General features: G+C 49.2%; 3 protein-coding genes across 3 annotated transcripts; 2 read left to right on the forward strand and 1 right to left on the reverse strand.

Annotated features, from left to right (window-relative positions):
* Window positions 1–145: 145 nt before the first annotated feature.
* LRRN4CL (LRRN4 C-terminal like) lies at window positions 146–4,109 on the forward strand. Its single transcript, XM_058526648.1, has 2 exons — window positions 146–904; window positions 1,715–4,109. Exon 2 carries the CDS (start codon window positions 1,720–1,722, stop codon window positions 2,422–2,424), a length of 705 nt encoding a protein of 234 aa, XP_058382631.1. The 5' UTR covers window positions 146–904; window positions 1,715–1,719; the 3' UTR covers window positions 2,425–4,109.
* A 4,728-nt stretch (window positions 4,110–8,837) lies between these two features.
* On the forward strand, window positions 8,838–11,479 carry UBXN1 (UBX domain protein 1). Its single transcript, XM_058526647.1, has 10 exons — window positions 8,838–8,903; window positions 9,006–9,093; window positions 9,233–9,286; window positions 9,375–9,481; window positions 9,567–9,636; window positions 9,874–10,065; window positions 10,156–10,207; window positions 10,355–10,471; window positions 10,979–11,171; window positions 11,340–11,479. The coding sequence occupies exons 2-10, from the start codon at window positions 9,035–9,037 to the stop codon at window positions 11,387–11,389; spliced, it is 894 nt and encodes a 297-aa protein (XP_058382630.1). The 5' UTR covers window positions 8,838–8,903; window positions 9,006–9,034; the 3' UTR covers window positions 11,390–11,479.
* Window positions 11,480–13,711: 2,232 nt separating this feature from the next.
* On the reverse strand, window positions 13,712–14,341 carry LOC131394944 (ubiquinol-cytochrome-c reductase complex assembly factor 3). Its single transcript, XM_058526656.1, has 2 exons — window positions 14,178–14,341; window positions 13,712–14,087 (listed from the first exon to the last, which is right to left on the reverse strand). The coding sequence occupies exons 1-2, from the start codon at window positions 14,295–14,297 to the stop codon at window positions 13,938–13,940; spliced, it is 270 nt and encodes an 89-aa protein (XP_058382639.1). The 5' UTR covers window positions 14,298–14,341; the 3' UTR covers window positions 13,712–13,937.
* Between the last annotated feature and the right edge of the window lie 1,369 nt (window positions 14,342–15,710).

Raw genomic sequence — 15,710 nt, forward strand, 5'->3', positions numbered from 1 at the left:
AAAATAGAGAAAGACTGGCATGGATGTTAGCTCAGGGCCAATCTTCCTCAAGCAAAAAGAGGAGGAAGATTGGTAACAGATGTTAGCTCAGGGCCAATCTTCCTCACCAAAAAAAAAAGATGAAAACCTTGTGTTCCCTGGGCATCCCCCACCACCGATTGGAGGAGGTTGTCTTACCAGGGGCTACCACTTGCTGGGGAAGGCCTCCAGCCCCTGGACTATTTTAGGCACAGCTGTTTCCATTCATAAGCCTAGGAAGTACAAGGAGAGAAAACCTATCCTGCCTACTCCATGTGACTCTCATCTCCCCCTGGGGAGGGGGATCGTGTAGGGCGGGTCTGGAGAGCTGGGATACATCATTCTGGCCTCTGCACCCCTCCCTTTCTCTGTTTGTTGGGAGGCACAAAACAGGAAATGACTGCCATGGATGTGGTATGATTTGTACCGACACAGCGTTTTGCGGCCCAGGCCCCATGCTGTCCACAGCTGTTTTCCTCTCTGATACCAGCCAGGTGCTCCCTCCCTTCTGCTCCCCTCCTCATCCCTTCACATGACTTCAGCCTTTGGATTCTCAGTTCCTGGCTGCTTTCCACATTCCACTCCCGTTTCAGAACCCAGGCATCCCGGCCTCCAGCCGAAACCGCTGCATGTGGCTTCCCCCATCCCTGGCCCCGTGACTCAGGCCCTCTGAAGGGAGCAGCCCTGTTCTTGGCATTCACGGGGGAAGGGGGGGCTAGGTGGTGACATCACGGTTGAAGGGTATAAAAGCTTCGAGCCAAAACAGAATTGAAATCCAAGACACCGACGAAACCTGACTGCGCAGCCTGTGCTCCTGGGGACCCCTTGGCCTGATACCCACCGACGTCTGGTCACAGATTCCCGCTGCATCAAGGCCTACCCACTGGTGAGGGGCTGCTGCGGGCCAGGGAGGAGTGGGGGGAGGTGGGACAGGCCGGGACGAGGCCTTCTTCGACAGGTGGGGAGTGAGGATTCCAGGCTCCTTACTTCCCCCTTCTGTTCATCTCTTCTTCTTTCTCACTAAAGGCTCGTTTCTGGGTTTCTGCGTGTGTCGCTGGCTGATCCTTGTTTCACTCCCATCTTTTCTCTGGGTGGCAGCTGGCAATTATTCCACCTTTCTTCCCCAGGCTCAGTAAACTATTTCCTCCTCTTCTGCCTCCCACACCGTGTTTATTCATTAACTGTTACTAGTGCTTCATACGTTGCTGGTTACATATCTGTCTCTCTCGCCTCAAACCATATTTGACTCTTTTTTGCTGCAAACCAAGCACATAGGCTGTTCAGAAGTCCATTGACAGGGCAGGCCCCATGGCATAGCGGTTAAGTGCTCGCGCTCCGCTGCTGGCGGCCTGGGCTCGGATCCGGGGCGTGCACTGACGCACTGCTTCTCAGAGCATGCTGTGGCAGCGTCCCGCATAAAGTGGAGGAAGATGGGCACGGATGTTAGCTCAGGGCCGGTCTTCCTCAACAAAAAGAGGAGGATTGGCATGGATGTTAGCTCAGGGCTGATCTTCCTCACAAAAAAAAAAAAAAAAGTTGGTTGACAAATGAGTGTGTCTGTCTCATTCCCTCCTCTCTCCTATTCTCCTCCTGGTCCCCAGTTGTTTCCCTGGCCCCAAGGAGTTTTGTTAAGGGTGGGGGGCTGGAAGGCCTAGGGACAAAACAGCCTTCACCTAGCTGCTTCCTCCCCTTCCAGACTCCATGCTGGGCTCTCCCGGCCTTCTGTGGCTCCTGGCTGTCAGCTTCTCCTTGGTTCCCAGAGCGCAGCCCTTCACCCCTCAAGTCTCTGAGGAAGAGGAGGAAGATGAGACACTGTGGCCATCTTTGCCGGCTGTCCCCTGTGACTACGACCGCTGCCGTCACCTGCAGGTGCCCTGCCAGGAGCTGCAGAGGGCCAGCCCAACGGCCTGCCTGTGCCCCGGCCTCTCCAGCCTGGCCCAGCCGCCCGACCCGCCACGCCTGGGCGAAGTGCGCGTGGTGGCCGAGGCCGGCCTCGCGGTGGTGCACTGGTGTGCTCCCTCTTCCCCGGTCCACCAGTACTGGCTGCTGCTTTGGGAAGGCAGCGGGGCACCCCAGAAGGGTCCCCCCCTCAACTCGACCGTCCGCAGGGCAGAACTGAAGGGACTGAAGCCTGGGGGCGCTTATGTCGTTTGCGTGGTGGCCGCTAACGGGGCAGGAGAGAGCAGCGTGCCCAAGGCGGGTGGTGAGGGCCTCGAGGGCCCTGCCTTTGGGCCCTGCGGCCGCCTGGCCGTGCCCCCCAGCCCCCAGACACTGGTCCACGCAGCCGTGGGCGTGGGCACGGCGCTGGCCCTGCTCAGCTGCGCCGCCCTGGTCTGGCACTTCTGCCTGCGCCAGCGCTGGGGCTGTCCCCGCCGCACGGCCACCCGACCCGCCGCGGGGCTCTGAGCAGCCTCGGAGCATCTCCCGCCAAGCCCAGCCCCTGCCCGAGAGTTTAGCACAGGCTCCGGGGAGGAGGTGGCGGCCCATTGCTGCCCTGCGCAGCCCGGACGGGAGCGAAGGCAGGTGCTGGGCCCGGGCTGAGTCTCATGCTTGTTCAGGTCCAGACTTTCCGCTCTGCTCCTGGCTGAGGTTTAGGAAGGAGTAGAGAGGGTCAGCAGATTTTTTTCTTAAGAGACCAGATAGTAACTTAGGATACCAGATGATAGTAACTTAAGAGACCAAATAGTAACTTAGATAGTAATTTGGGCTTTGTGTTCCAGAGGATGAAATCAAAGATATTATGAAGGTACTTATATAACCATGTAACCATTTAAAAATGCAAAAACCATTCTTAGCTCATGGGCCTTACAAATCAGGCCTGGGGGGGGTTGGCTGTAGTTAGCTGACCCCTGTCATACATACTCAAAAGGGCTCTGCCACTATGGGCAACTTCAGAGGGATTTGCAGAATATGCTGCTGTATGATGGGAGTTTGGAGCTGTAAACTGCTCCTTCTCCTTCTGCCTTTTGTTCAGATATTGAGGATGGGCACACGTGAGTCAGAGGCCACCTGTGTTTGAGGCACGTGGAAATAAATGTCTGAAGGGTGGAGAAAAGAGGGATTGCCCTAGCTGCTGTCTGGGAGAAGCTTGCATTGTTGCTAGTAAAACAAGAATAATAATACAGTAATACTGAGGGATTCTCCTCCACTCTCCCCTAGTTTGTGTTTATTATATATCCACTGTCACACTAAAGGAAATACAAAAGGAAGGCATTTTCATTTTTCACGATCCTTTTCAATTTCCTGTCCACACACCTATTTTTTAAACAGTTTTACTGAGATATAATTCACATACAATGAATTTACCCATTTATGTATACAATTCAATGTTTTTTAGTAAGAATTGTGCAACCATCACCACAATCAATTTTAGAATGTTTTCATCAGCCCAAAAAGAAACCTCATACGCATTAGTAGTTACTCCCCATTTCCACCCAAGCTTCCCCACTTGGGGAAGTAGTCATCCATGAATCTACTTTCCGTCTTAATAAATTTGCCTATCCTGGACATTTAATGTAAATAGAACCACACAATATGTGGCCTTTTGTGTCTGGCTGTTTTCATTTAACAGAATGTTTTCAAGTTTCATCTATGTTGTAGTATGTATCCGTGTGTCATTTCTGTTTACGGCCAAATAGTCAATTATATGAATACACCACATTTTGTTTATCCATTCATCGGTTGGTGGACATTTCAGTTGTTTCCACTTTTTTAGCTATTAAAATAATACTGCTATGACATTTACATACAAATTTTTGTGTGGACATATGTTTTCATTTCTCTCCGGTAGGTATGTGCCTAGGAGTGGAATTGCTGGGTCATATGGTAACTCTATGTTTAACATTTCAAGGAAGTGTTTTCCAAAGTGGCTCCACTATTTTACAGCCCCACCAGCAATGTATGAGGGTTCCGATTTCTCCACAGCTTCACCAAAATTTGTTATTGTCTCTCTTTTTTATTTTAGCCATCCTAATGGGTGTGAATTGGTATCTCCTTGTAGTTTTGATTTGCATTTCCCTCATGACTGATGAGCATCTTTTCATCTGCTTATTGGCCCTTTGTATATCTTCTTTGGATAAATTTCTCTTCAAATCTTGCGCCCAGTTTTTTTTTTAATTGATGCTTTAATAGTTTATAACATTGTGAAATTTTTGGGTTGTACATTTTTGTTTGTCCATCACCATATACATGTCTCTGTTCACCCCTTGTGCCCACCCCCTACCCCCATTGCCCCTGGTAACCACAGTACAGTTTTCTCTGTCCATGTGTTGGTTTATATTCCACATATGAGTGAGATCATACAGTGTTTGTCTTTCTCTTTCTGGCTTATTTCGCTTAACATAATACCCTCCAGGCCCATCCATGTTGTTGCAAATGGGACGATTTTGTCTTTTTTTATGGCTGACTAGTATTCCATTGTATATATATACCACATCTTCTTGATCCAATCATCAGTCGAGGGACACTTGGGTTGCTTCCATGTCTTGGATATAGTGAATAATGCTGCAATGAACATAGGGGTGCATAAGCCTCTTTGGATTGTTGATTTCAGGTTCGTTGGATAGATTCCCAGTAGTGGGATGGCTGGATCATAGGCCATCTCTATCTTTAATTCTTTGAGGAATCTCCATACCGTTTTCCATAGAGGCTGCACCAGTTTGCATTCCCACCAGCTGTGTATGAGGGTTCCTGTTTCTCCACATCCTCTCCAACACTTGTTGTTTTTTGTCTTGGTGATTATAGCCATTCTAACAGGCGTGAGGTGATATCTTAGTGTTGTTTTGATTTGCATTTCCCTGATGATTAGTGATGTTGAACATCTTTTCATGTACCTATTGGCCATCTGTATACCTTCTTTGGAGAAGTGTCTGTTCATTTCCTCTTTGTGCCCAGTTTTTAATTAGGTTATTTGTGGTTTTTCTTTGTTTGTTTTATGGGTTTTTAAAAAATTTTATTGAGATCATAATAGTTTATAACATTGTGAAATTTCAGTTGTACATTATTATTTGTCAGTTACCATACAAATGTGCTCCTTCACCCCTTATGCCCACCCCCCAACTCCCTTTCCCTCTGGTAATCGCTAATCTGTTCTCTTTGTCCATGTGTTAGCTTATCTTCCACATACGAATGAAATCATATGGTGTTTGTCTTTCTCTGTCTGGCTTATTTCGCTTAACATAATACCCTCAAGGTCCATCCATGTTGTTGTGAATGTGACAATTTTGTCTTTTTTTTTTTTTTAATTTTTGTGAGGAAGATGAGCCCTGAGCTAACATCTATTGCCAATCCTCCTCCTTTTTTTTTTTTCTCCCCAAAGCCCCAGTAGATAGTTGTATGTCATAGTTGCACATCCTTCTAGTTGCTGTATGTGGGACGCGGCCTCAGCATGGCCGGAGAAGCGGTAACATCGGTGCACACCCGGGATCCGAACCCAGGCCGCCAGTAGCAGAGCGCACGCACTTAACCGCTAAGCCACGGGGCCGGCCCCGATTTTGTCTTTTTTTATGGCTGAGTAGTACCCATTGTATATACATACCACATCTTCTTTATCTAATCATCAGTCAATGGGCACTTGGGTTGCTTCCACTTCTTGGCTATTGTGAATAATGCTGCAATGAACAGAGGGGTGCATAAATCTCTTTGAATTGTTAATTTCAAGTTCTTTGGATAAACACCCAATAGTGGGATAGCTGGGTTGTATGGTATTTCTATTTTTAATTTTTTGAGAAATCTCTATACCATTTTCCATAGTGGCTGCACCAGTTTGCATTCCCACCAGCAGTGTATAAGGGTTCCCTTTTCTCCACATCCTCTCCAACATTTGTTATTTTTTGTCTTGGTGATTATAGCCATTCTAACAGGTGTAAGGTGATATCTTAGTATAGTTTTGACTTGCATTTCCCTGATGATTAGTGATGTTGAACATCTTTTCATGTGCCTATTGGCCATCTGTATGTCTTTGGAAAAATGTCTGTTCATGTCCTCTGCCCATTTTTTGATCAGGTTTTTTGTTGTTGTTGTTGAGTTTAGTTTGAGGTGTACCTTTTTTATACTCCGGCACTTGGGAGAGATGGCAAGTCCCCTGTTGCTGGAGCAGGTTGCTAGGGAACAACAGGGCTGGTGTTGGCAGGCAGGCTGATCTCCTTCACTGGGTTGCTGAGAGGTTCATCACCACTACTGATAAGTGAGTCGCCCTTACCAGGGTAGGAGCTAATGCCCCAAGGTCTTCAGAGAGTTTATTTAGGTCAGCCCGGACTGAAACTCTCGGATATTCCTCACACTCTGGGTATGAATAGTCTAAATGTCCCCTTGCCATAGTTGCCTCTCCATATATTCTTATCATAAGCCCCTAGCAGGGCCCTTCAGCAGCTGGGCTACTGAGTTCTTATCAACGACAACAGATGAGATGATGACATCCTGACACAACTTACTTCATTCTTACATCAAAACAACTATTTTTGTCTTTGTCATACAGTGGATTTGAAATCATATCAAATCTACACACAACAGAACATTTAAGTTGTCTCTGGTGTTTGCTGTGGACACCCTTGTTTGTTTGTGTATCTTCATGTTTGTGTATTTCTATAGGGTACTTACCTGGAAGTAGATGAAAGAGGCAGCACTATACAATTCAAGCATTCTTTTATGATGGGACCTCTAGAATAAATTCAGAATACATTTGTTATCTATTATACACTTATCACACTGCAGTAAATACTTTGTGCCTTTTTTGTTTGATCCCTGTATTTCCCCAGCATTTATTCATTTACAAATAATGAGGGCCTACTATCTCCTTTTTTTTTTTTTTTTGGTGAGGAAGATTCGCCCTGAGCCGACATTGGTGCCAATCTTCCTCTATTTTTTAGTACGTAGGGCACCAGCACAGCATGGCCACTAACAGAGCAGTGTAGGTCTGTGCCCAGGAACTGAAACAGGGCAGCAGAAGTGGAGCGTGCTGAACTTAACCACTAGGCCACTGGGGCTGGCCCCCTACTACCTTCTTATTAAAGACATGCTTTACATGCATTTTCACTTAATCTACACCACAATCATTCCAAGAGATGGTATCACCTTTTCACAGACGAGAAATTTAAGGTTCTAAATGGCTTGAAGCTACAAGTAAGGAGCTGAGTTAGGATTTGGTCCCAAGCTGCCTAACTCCAAAGCTAATGCTTTTCACTCCACTGTGGAGAGGCAACACAGCAGAGTGGTTTTGTGAACACACACTGCATAGGTTTCAATCCTAGCTCTGCTACTTACCAGCTTTGTGAACTTAGGTAAATTATTTCATTTTTCTGTGTCTGTTTTTTGTGACTAATAATAGTACTTACATCATATGGATTGTTGTGATGATTAAATAGGCATTAATCATATAAAAGTCTCTAGCACATATATTATCAATGTCAGTACCTTATTACTCCGCCTCCAAATAAACATTTAAAGTGAGCTTTACCTTTAGGGATCTAACAACCTAAGTAGTGGTGAGGGCTAAGTAATCAACAATGACTACACAGCAGGGGGATAAATGCTGAAGGGAGGGGTAAATACTAGAGCTGAGAAGTGGAGAGTGGGTGGTCAAAGCAGGCCTCTCTTTTTTTGTGTGTGAGGAAGATCAGCCTTGAGCTAACATCTGTGGCCAATCCTCCTCTTTTTGCTGAGGAAGACTGGCTCTGAGCTAACATCAGTGACCATCTGCCTCCACTTTTTATATGGGATGCCGCCACAGCATGGCTTGACAAGCAGTGCGTCGGGGCGTGCCTGGGATCCGAACCCCAGGCCGTTGCAGCTGAGTGCGGGCACTTAACCGCTACGCCACCAGGCCACCAGGCCGACCTCAACGCATGCTTCTCTTAGAAAGCAAACCCCAGGAGCCAGCCCAATGGCGTAGTGGTTAAGTTCGCTGCTACCCCTGGCAGCCTGGGGTTTGCAGGCAGGATCCCAGGCAGGGACCTTTGCATCGTTCATCGAGCCATGCTGCGGCAGGCATCCCACATATAAAGTAGAGGAGGATGGGCATGGATGTTAGCCCAGGGCCAATCTTCCCTAGCAAAAAGAGGAGGATTGGCAACAGAAATTAGCTCAGGGCTAATCTGCCTCACCAAAAAAAAAAAAAGCAAACCCCAAAGCCCAGTCTGAAAAACGACTCAGAGTTAACCAAGCCCACAGAAGAGAAAGGACATCCCAGGTAGAGGGACTGGTATGTGCAAAGGCCAGGAGGAGGGAGAGGGCCTGTTTTGCAATATGCACAAGTTACCATCAGGTAGTGGGAGATGAAACTGCACACGACCAACATTTACACAGTACAGTCTTGCCGGGCACCTAAGGTAGGTGCTATTGTTATTCTCACTTTACACAAAGGGCTTTAACAAGAAAAAGGGAAGAAGGAAGCCAGACTACCAGCATTTAGTTTTCATCCTAGATGACTGGTGTCATGGAGAATTTTTAAGCAGGGAGGTGACAGGATCAGATATCGTGTTTTGAAAGACCACTTTGGCAGGCGGTGGAGGATGGCTCAATTCCCCGGAGAGGCTAAGCGGGTCAAAGAGTATGCACATTTCTATGGCTCCTGATACATTGCCAAATAACTTTTCAACTAGTTGCGCTAAGGGACTATATCGGGAGCTGGCTTCATTTGCCCATGGTTTTCAGGGCCGCACTACCCGTCCCCACCGCCGCGGGGCGCCCCGGATTGGAAGGTCGCGGACCTATCCGAGGCGCTGCCTGTCCCCGCCCCCGCCGGGTCCCGGCAGCAGGTCCAGACCTGCGTTTTCTGGCCGTCTGCGGCACCCGTCCACGTCCGCCACCACGTGACCCAAACAGATTCGAGCACTTCCGCTTTCCCTCGGCTTTCTTCTCGGCGGTGTCCGCGGCCGGTCCAGAGCCGGGTGAGTGAGCGAACGGCCGGCTGAGGCTGTCGGGGGCCGGGTTGTGCGCGGGCCAGGGGCGCCCCGCGCTGACCCCCTTTGCCCTCCCTCTCGCCCTCCCAGGTCCCCGCGGAAGCGGCGGTGGCGGCGCCATGGCGGAGCTGACGGCTCTGGAGAGTCTCATAGAGATGGGCTTCCCCACGGGACGCGCGTAAGGGAGCCCCCTAACCCCGGCCCGCGGGGGTCGCGGACCTGTCCGTGCCTTTACCCCGGCCTGGCCTCAGGCTCTCCGCCCCAGCCCGACTATCACCATGGTTCGTGGGCGCTATTCACGGTGTTTCTGCCCCCAGGGAGAAGGCTCTGGCCCTCACAGGGAACCAGGGCATCGAGGCTGCGATGGACTGGTGAGCGCTCAGACCTGGCAGTAGGGGACTGGGGACTGCTGGGAGGGGCAGCCTCAGTGTTAACCCCCTTCCCGACTTTCCCTGCCAGGTTGATGGAGCACGAAGACGACCCCGATGTGGACGAGCCGCTAGCGACTCCCCTTGGACATATCCTGGGACGGGAACCCACCCCCTCGGAGCAGGGTGGCTCTGAAGGTCCTGACTAAGGGACAGGGTGTGATTATTCAGGAGGGCCCGGGGAGGATCTGAACCGGTAATAATATTCACTGCTTGTTTGTAGGATCTGGGTCTGCTGCGGGAGAAGGCAAGCCCCCTTTGAGTGAAGAAGAAAGACAGGAACAGACCAAGAGGTATAGTAAGGAACATTTCTGAGTGTCACCTTGTCCACCTCTCCCCAGTACCCAAGTCTGGTCAAAGAACCTCGAACTTTCCACATTCTCTTTGTCGTCTCTTGGTCTTTTCCTTTCTGTTTTTTCATCTGTCTTGGGACACATGTTCCCTGATTTTGTTTTCTGAGTTCCTTGTTGTAAACTCACCTTCCCAATCCGTGTCCATTTCTGTTGAGCTCTTTCCTTTCTGCAACACAGGATGTTGGAGCTGGTGGCTCAGAAGCAGCGGGAGCGTGAAGAAAGAGAGGAGCGGGAGGCATTGGAACGGGAACGGCAGCGCAGGAAACAAGGGCAAGAATTGTCTGCTGCCCGGCAGCGGCTACAGGAAGATGAGATGCGCCGGGCTGCTGAGGAGCGGAGGAGGGAAAAGGCTGAAGAGTTAGCAGCCAGGTCTGCTGGGGTTATCGGATAAGAGATGAGAAAGTAATCAAGATTTGCTGTGTCAACATCTGACCTACTTTCTTCCTGTCTGCATTCCAGACAAAGAGTCCGAGAAAAGATCGAAAGGGACAAAGCAGAGAGAGCCAAGAAGGTAGGTTATTGGGAAGACAGAGGGTAATGAAGTAGGTGGGCTAGTAGTAAATCCTCTTTTTTAGCTTCAGAGGGAAGCGGTGGGCTTATACAATGTTTCTCCGGGGGTGGGTGAGTGCCTGATCAAATGTTTTACTTTGTCCTTCAGTATGGTGGTGGTGTGGGTTCTCAGCCATCCCCACCAACAACAGAGCCAGGTCCTGTCCCCTCCTCTCCCAGCCAGGAGCCTCCCACCAAGCGGGAATATGACCAGTGTCGCATACAGGTACTGATTCTGATTCCTGGGACCCCTTTGTTGGCCTATAAGGCACCCAGCCCAGAGGTTTTTTCAGTTGTGTTCCCTTTGCCAAATTTCTCCCTTCTTTGTAAATGACTTTTGAAATCCTACCTCCTCTACTCTTAGGAAGGATATCAAATTGCACTTGCCCAGTCATTTAAATCCATACCTTCCTCTTACTCAGCAGTTACTTTTTTACTTGTTCATAATGTTTTCATTTGGTTTATTACAGACCTGTTTGCATATTGTGGTATTTATCCGGATATTTTTGTATAATCGTGTCCTTGTCTTTCTTACATTGTGAGGGATCTGGGAGACTCTCTTCACTGCTTAGTAAAGCAGAATATAAGTGGTTGTTCACTAGGTACTTTAAATAGTAATTATGCTGGTTCAATCTAAGAGGAAGGAGCCAACTTTGCTCTTCTTCTTTTCCTTACTTGGGCACCTCATTCAGTTTTGACGCTCACAATACTGTCTCTTTCCCTTGCCCTCTAGGTCAGGCTGCCAGATGGGACCTCACTGACCCAGACGTTCCGGGCACGGGAACAGCTGGCAGCCGTGAGGCTCTATGTGGAGCTCCACCGTGGGGAGGAACCTGGAGGGGGCCAAGATCCAGTGCAGTTGCTCAGTGGCTTCCCCCGGCGGGCCTTCTCAGAGGCTGACATGGAGAGACCCCTGCAGGACCTGGGTATGACGTGTGGGACCTGAAAAAGGACTTATGGGGGGATAGGAGGCATCCCTGAGGAAGGAAGGGATGCAAAGAGAAGCGACTTTGTGGAGATAGTGTGATGCCAGGAATTTTGGGGGCCAAAAGCAGGTATCTTGGTGGTTCAGACCTGTTTTCTTCCATCTTCAGGACTTGTGCCTTCTGCTGTCCTCATTGTGGCCAAGAAATGTCCCAGCTGAGAGGCCTTTATCCTGCCATTCGTCTCTGACCTCTTCATCTTTGATAAAGCACTGACATCTTCCTAATAAATAGACCTTCTGAGTTCTGTATGTTCCTGACTCCTTCCTGCATGGCTGGGAGGGACAAAACTGAGGCAGAGGAAGAAGCTAAAGGGAAAGCTTTTAGAGTAGACCCAATTCCTCATCTTAAGTTTCCAACAAGAGACTTGTTTCTGATCTCTGGGTCCTGATTAGTTGCTTGGGAGGTTGAGTGGGGAGAGGTGCTGGGGGTACTTATGCACCTTTTGCTCCTGTGGGTGTAAGGCAGTCGATAAGCCTGAAATCCTTACTAGCTACATGCCTGAACTTCTTTAAGCCTAATTTCTTCTTTAGTAAAATAGCTAATAGTACCTATTAATTGGGGTTGTGGGGATTACAGAATGCTGATACACGGTGCTTTAGCACAGGGCCTGGCACCTAGTAAGTCCCCAATAAGTATTAGCTGCTGAAAGGGTAATTTCTTATGTGGTCATTCACAAACATTGACAGCATTACAGTGACTTGCACCACTACATCTCTTCTGTGCTAAAATGTATTGAGTACTTAATATGTACCACACAGTTTTAAGTGCTTTATATGTATTAACTGAGATATGAAGGCATTATTATCTAGGTGTAGGTACAATTATCCCATTTTAAAGATTCAGACACCAAAACACATGACTTGCCAAAACTGATACAGGCAGAAGTAGTAGAACCTGGACACACACCTGGGGAGCCCAACTCGAGGGCTCAGGCTCTCAACTGCCCAGCTCCTTCGTGGTAGCCCTTGTCTCTACTGCTGATAACTCACCCTAGTGCTCCCTCAAATAGCTGCTGATCTCTTTCCTCTCATTCCCTGGCTAGGAAAGAGGCACAATGAAACTGTAAAGATCACACATGACAAATGTATTCAGCTTATGACTTCACCATCCAGCAGCTAAAAACAGCACCAATGCTCACATCCGAGTTTACACCTCAGCATTACCAGCTTTAGTGTTCTGGCTTTAATAAAAGCAGCCTTTTTTTCCATTGCAATCTTGCTTGGAACCACAAGATATAAAATAGTCAAAAGAGAAGTGAATTGGTTGACTTGGTTGTGGGGCTGCGACCCCACTAACAGCTTTTTCTCATCCCTTCAGTGGCATCTCCAATAGATCCTCTGACTGGATTCAGAGATTGAAAAGACTACAGTGTAAACCTTGAGGAGGAAAAATGCCACTACATTTACTGAGAGGCTGCTCTGTGCCACGCACTGCACTTGACATTTCTAAGTTAATCTTTTTACAACAACCTTCAACATAATTATCACCTTTTATAGAACAGGACTGAGGCTCAGCGAGGTTTTGTAACATGCAGGAGTTGAATCAAGATCTGTCTGATTCAGGGGCCAGCCCTGTGGTGTAGCGGTTAAGTGAGCACGCTCCGCTGCTAGAGGCCCGGATTCAGATCCCTGGCGCACACTGATGCACCGCTTGTCAGGCCATGCTGGGGCAGGGTCCCATATAAAGTGGAGGAAGATAGGCACGGATGTTAGCCCAGGGCTGGTCTTCCTCAGCAAAAAGAGGAGGAGTGGCGTGGGATGTTAGCCCAAGGCTGATTTTCCTCTCACACACACAAAAAATCTAATTTAAAGCTAGCTCCTAGCAATTCAGCCTCCAAAGGTTAAATAATGGCCAAGCATGTGTTAAGTTCTAGAAGCCCCTCTCCAAGCTTGAGGGACAGGAGCCCAAAGTGTCCTCTCTGGGCATCTATTGCTACGAGATTTTCCAAGATAGTTCTGATTTCAAGAATGTCACTTGGGGGCCAGCCCCGTGGCTCAGCAGTTAGGTGCACCCGCTCCACTACTGGCGGCCTGGATTCGGAACCCCAGGAGCACACTAACGCACCACTTCTCCAGCCATGCTGAGGGCGCATCCCACATACAGCAACTAGAAGGACGTGCAACTATGACATACAACTATCTACTGAGACTTTGGGGCAAAAAAAAAAAAAAAAGGAAGAGGACTGGCAATAGATGTTAGCTCAGAGCTGGTCTTCCTCAGCAAAAAAAAAAAAGGAGGATTAGCACCCACATTAGCTCAGGGCCGATCTTCCTCACACACACACACACAAAAAATGTCACTTGGTTATCCCCAGAAGTACGCTCAAACAGACCACGTGACCTGTTTTGAAAACGTGGTGGCTACGCCTATTGGGCTTCAGCTTCACGTGGGGCGGGGCAGGCGGGAGCCACAGTCATCCCCGCCCGCAGCACCGACCCCCCAAAAACCTCTAGGTATTTATAGGCGTCTGACCCCGGGGCTCACGGAAGAACGTGATTTATTGGTTCCTTCAGTTCGCTACATCCGATGCCCCCGCCCGCGATGTGGGCGTTAAAGCGCAGTCAGTGCTGGGTTCCGGGGGAACGTGCTCCCCGGGCCCCAGCTCCGCAGGCCGCGCGTGGCATCCTGGGTCCGGACTCCCCGCCCGGCCCACGGAGGTGAAAGGTTGCCTCGGACTCCCGAGCGCCCACGGGGGCAGGTCCCGGGTCACCCTGACCTCCCGCCGCCGCCGTCATTCCAGTTCTTCCTCCAGGCCACGTTCTCCTGCGTGGTCGCTGCCTCCTGCAGAGTGGCCAGCACTAACTGCTTGGTCTTGGCCGCCTCCTCCCGGCGCCGAGGGTCCTGCTCCGGCATCGCCTGCGGGCAGCAAGGGAGGTTCATAGTCCGGGCCCCCAGCCCAGGGCTCTCCGCCCGCCCACCCCACCTCGGACTCCCAGTTGCTCCCACCTTCAGCATCGCCTGCGTCTGCTCCTCTCCCGGGGTCACGAGGACAAAGAGCGCGGAGCCCACACCGGCCCCAGCGCCCAACACTGCGCCCACGAGCAGCGCTTTGCGCGCGGCCCCCATGGCCGACCGCGCGACCAGCGAGGCGCCGTCTGGCCTCCTCCGCAGCCTAGATAGGTAACCCAGACGTGTCGCTGCCCCGTGCGCAGGCTAGAGCGACCCACGGATAAAACCATAGAGAAGGGACCGGGCTAGAGAGGGCCTCATCAGCGAAACGTTTAGAATCTAGAGCGCCGAGGTTTTATAGTTAGATTTGAAGTGAGAAGGTTGAGCGTGTCAGAAGTGTTGACGCCGAGAGCCGAGCGCGGGTCCCATTGTCGTGAAACCTGGAGTGGCATTGTTAAGGGGAGAGGGTGTGTCTTCATGGTTGCTGTGGGTTTTACAATTGTCCAGCTCTGAAATTTCCTGACCAATAGAGGGCTAGGACTGTGCTCTGTGATTTCTTAAAACAATTTGTGCTTTTTCAATACAGCACATAGTGGACATCCAAATACTTATACACATCAGCCTGTTGACCCCCTTCAGTCCCTTCAACTCCTGAACAAAAACTCAAAGCCAAGTGTACTGACTGAGTGGGGAAACTTTATCTTGCTTGTTAAATAAACTTGCTAAAAGTAAACTTGTTACTTTTCTTGTCATGGTATATACCCTTGGCTTTTTTTTTTTTTTTTTAACCATGGGAAGACTCTGGATTTTGTGTAACGTACCAAATTCTAGTTTAGAGAAGTGTGACTCTGGGCTAGTCATTTAAGTTCTTTGTGCCCTGGTTTCTGTATCAGAAAATGGGGCTAAATAATGGTATCTATCTCATAGTTTTAGGAAAATTAACTGAGTTTATATGTAAAGCATTTAAAAATCATTCCTGGCAAATAGTAAACATCATATAAATATTCATTAAATAAGATACAAAGAAATGTGTCGGGGCAGCCTGTGGCTTAGCGATTAAGTGCGCGCGCTCCGCTACTGGCGGCGCGGCTTCGGATCCCGTGTGCACACCAATGCACCGCTTCTCCAGCCATGCTGAGGCCGTGTCCCACATACAGCAACTAGAAGGATGTGCAACTATGACATACAACTATCTACTGGGGCTTTGGGGGAAAAAAAGGAGGAGGATTGGCAATAGATGTTAGCCTAGAGCTGGTCTTCCTCAGCAAAAGGAGGAGGATTAGCACGAATGTTAGCTCAGGGCTGATCTTCCTCACAAAAGAAAAAGAAAAAGAAATGTGTCAACTTGGGAGACCCAGGAAGCAAAGGAATCAGGAAATTCCAAGTTTGTTATCAAAGCTCTTCCCTCACAGGGCTTTACCCCAGATGCCCTTGTTGATGCCTACCCCACTCTTGCCTTTCCCATTGTCACCAGGGAGTCAGTACAAATAAAGCTCCTATCCCACCTCTTGGGATTTTCCCCTCCCCTGGAAGGCCCATAATCTCCTAGCATGTCATCCTCCTCTCTTCAAAGTGATTAAGGGGTCAGGT

Source organism: Diceros bicornis, chromosome 31 (genome assembly GCF_020826845.1).
Source record: "Diceros bicornis minor isolate mBicDic1 chromosome 31, mDicBic1.mat.cur, whole genome shotgun sequence".
Taxonomy (NCBI): Eukaryota; Metazoa; Chordata; class Mammalia; order Perissodactyla; family Rhinocerotidae; genus Diceros; species Diceros bicornis.

Coding starts and splice junctions, on each gene's coding strand:
- LOC131394944 (XM_058526656.1), bottom strand. CDS start 14,297: ATGGGGGCCGCGCGCAAAGCGCTGCTCGTGGGCGCAGTGTTGGGCGCT. Junction 14,088..14,177: donor AGACGCAGGCGATGCTGAAG/GTGGGAGCAACT, acceptor TGCTGCCCGCAG/GCGATGCCGGAGCAGGACCC.
- LRRN4CL (XM_058526648.1), top strand. CDS start 1,720: ATGCTGGGCTCTCCCGGCCTTCTGTGGCTCCTGGCTGTCAGCTTCTCC.
- UBXN1 (XM_058526647.1), top strand. CDS start 9,035: ATGGCGGAGCTGACGGCTCTGGAGAGTCTCATAGAGATGGGCTTCCCC. Junction 9,482..9,566: donor GGAGCAGGGTGGCTCTGAAG/GTCCTGACTAAG, acceptor GCTTGTTTGTAG/GATCTGGGTCTGCTGCGGGA. Junction 9,637..9,873: donor AGACAGGAACAGACCAAGAG/GTATAGTAAGGA, acceptor TCTGCAACACAG/GATGTTGGAGCTGGTGGCTC.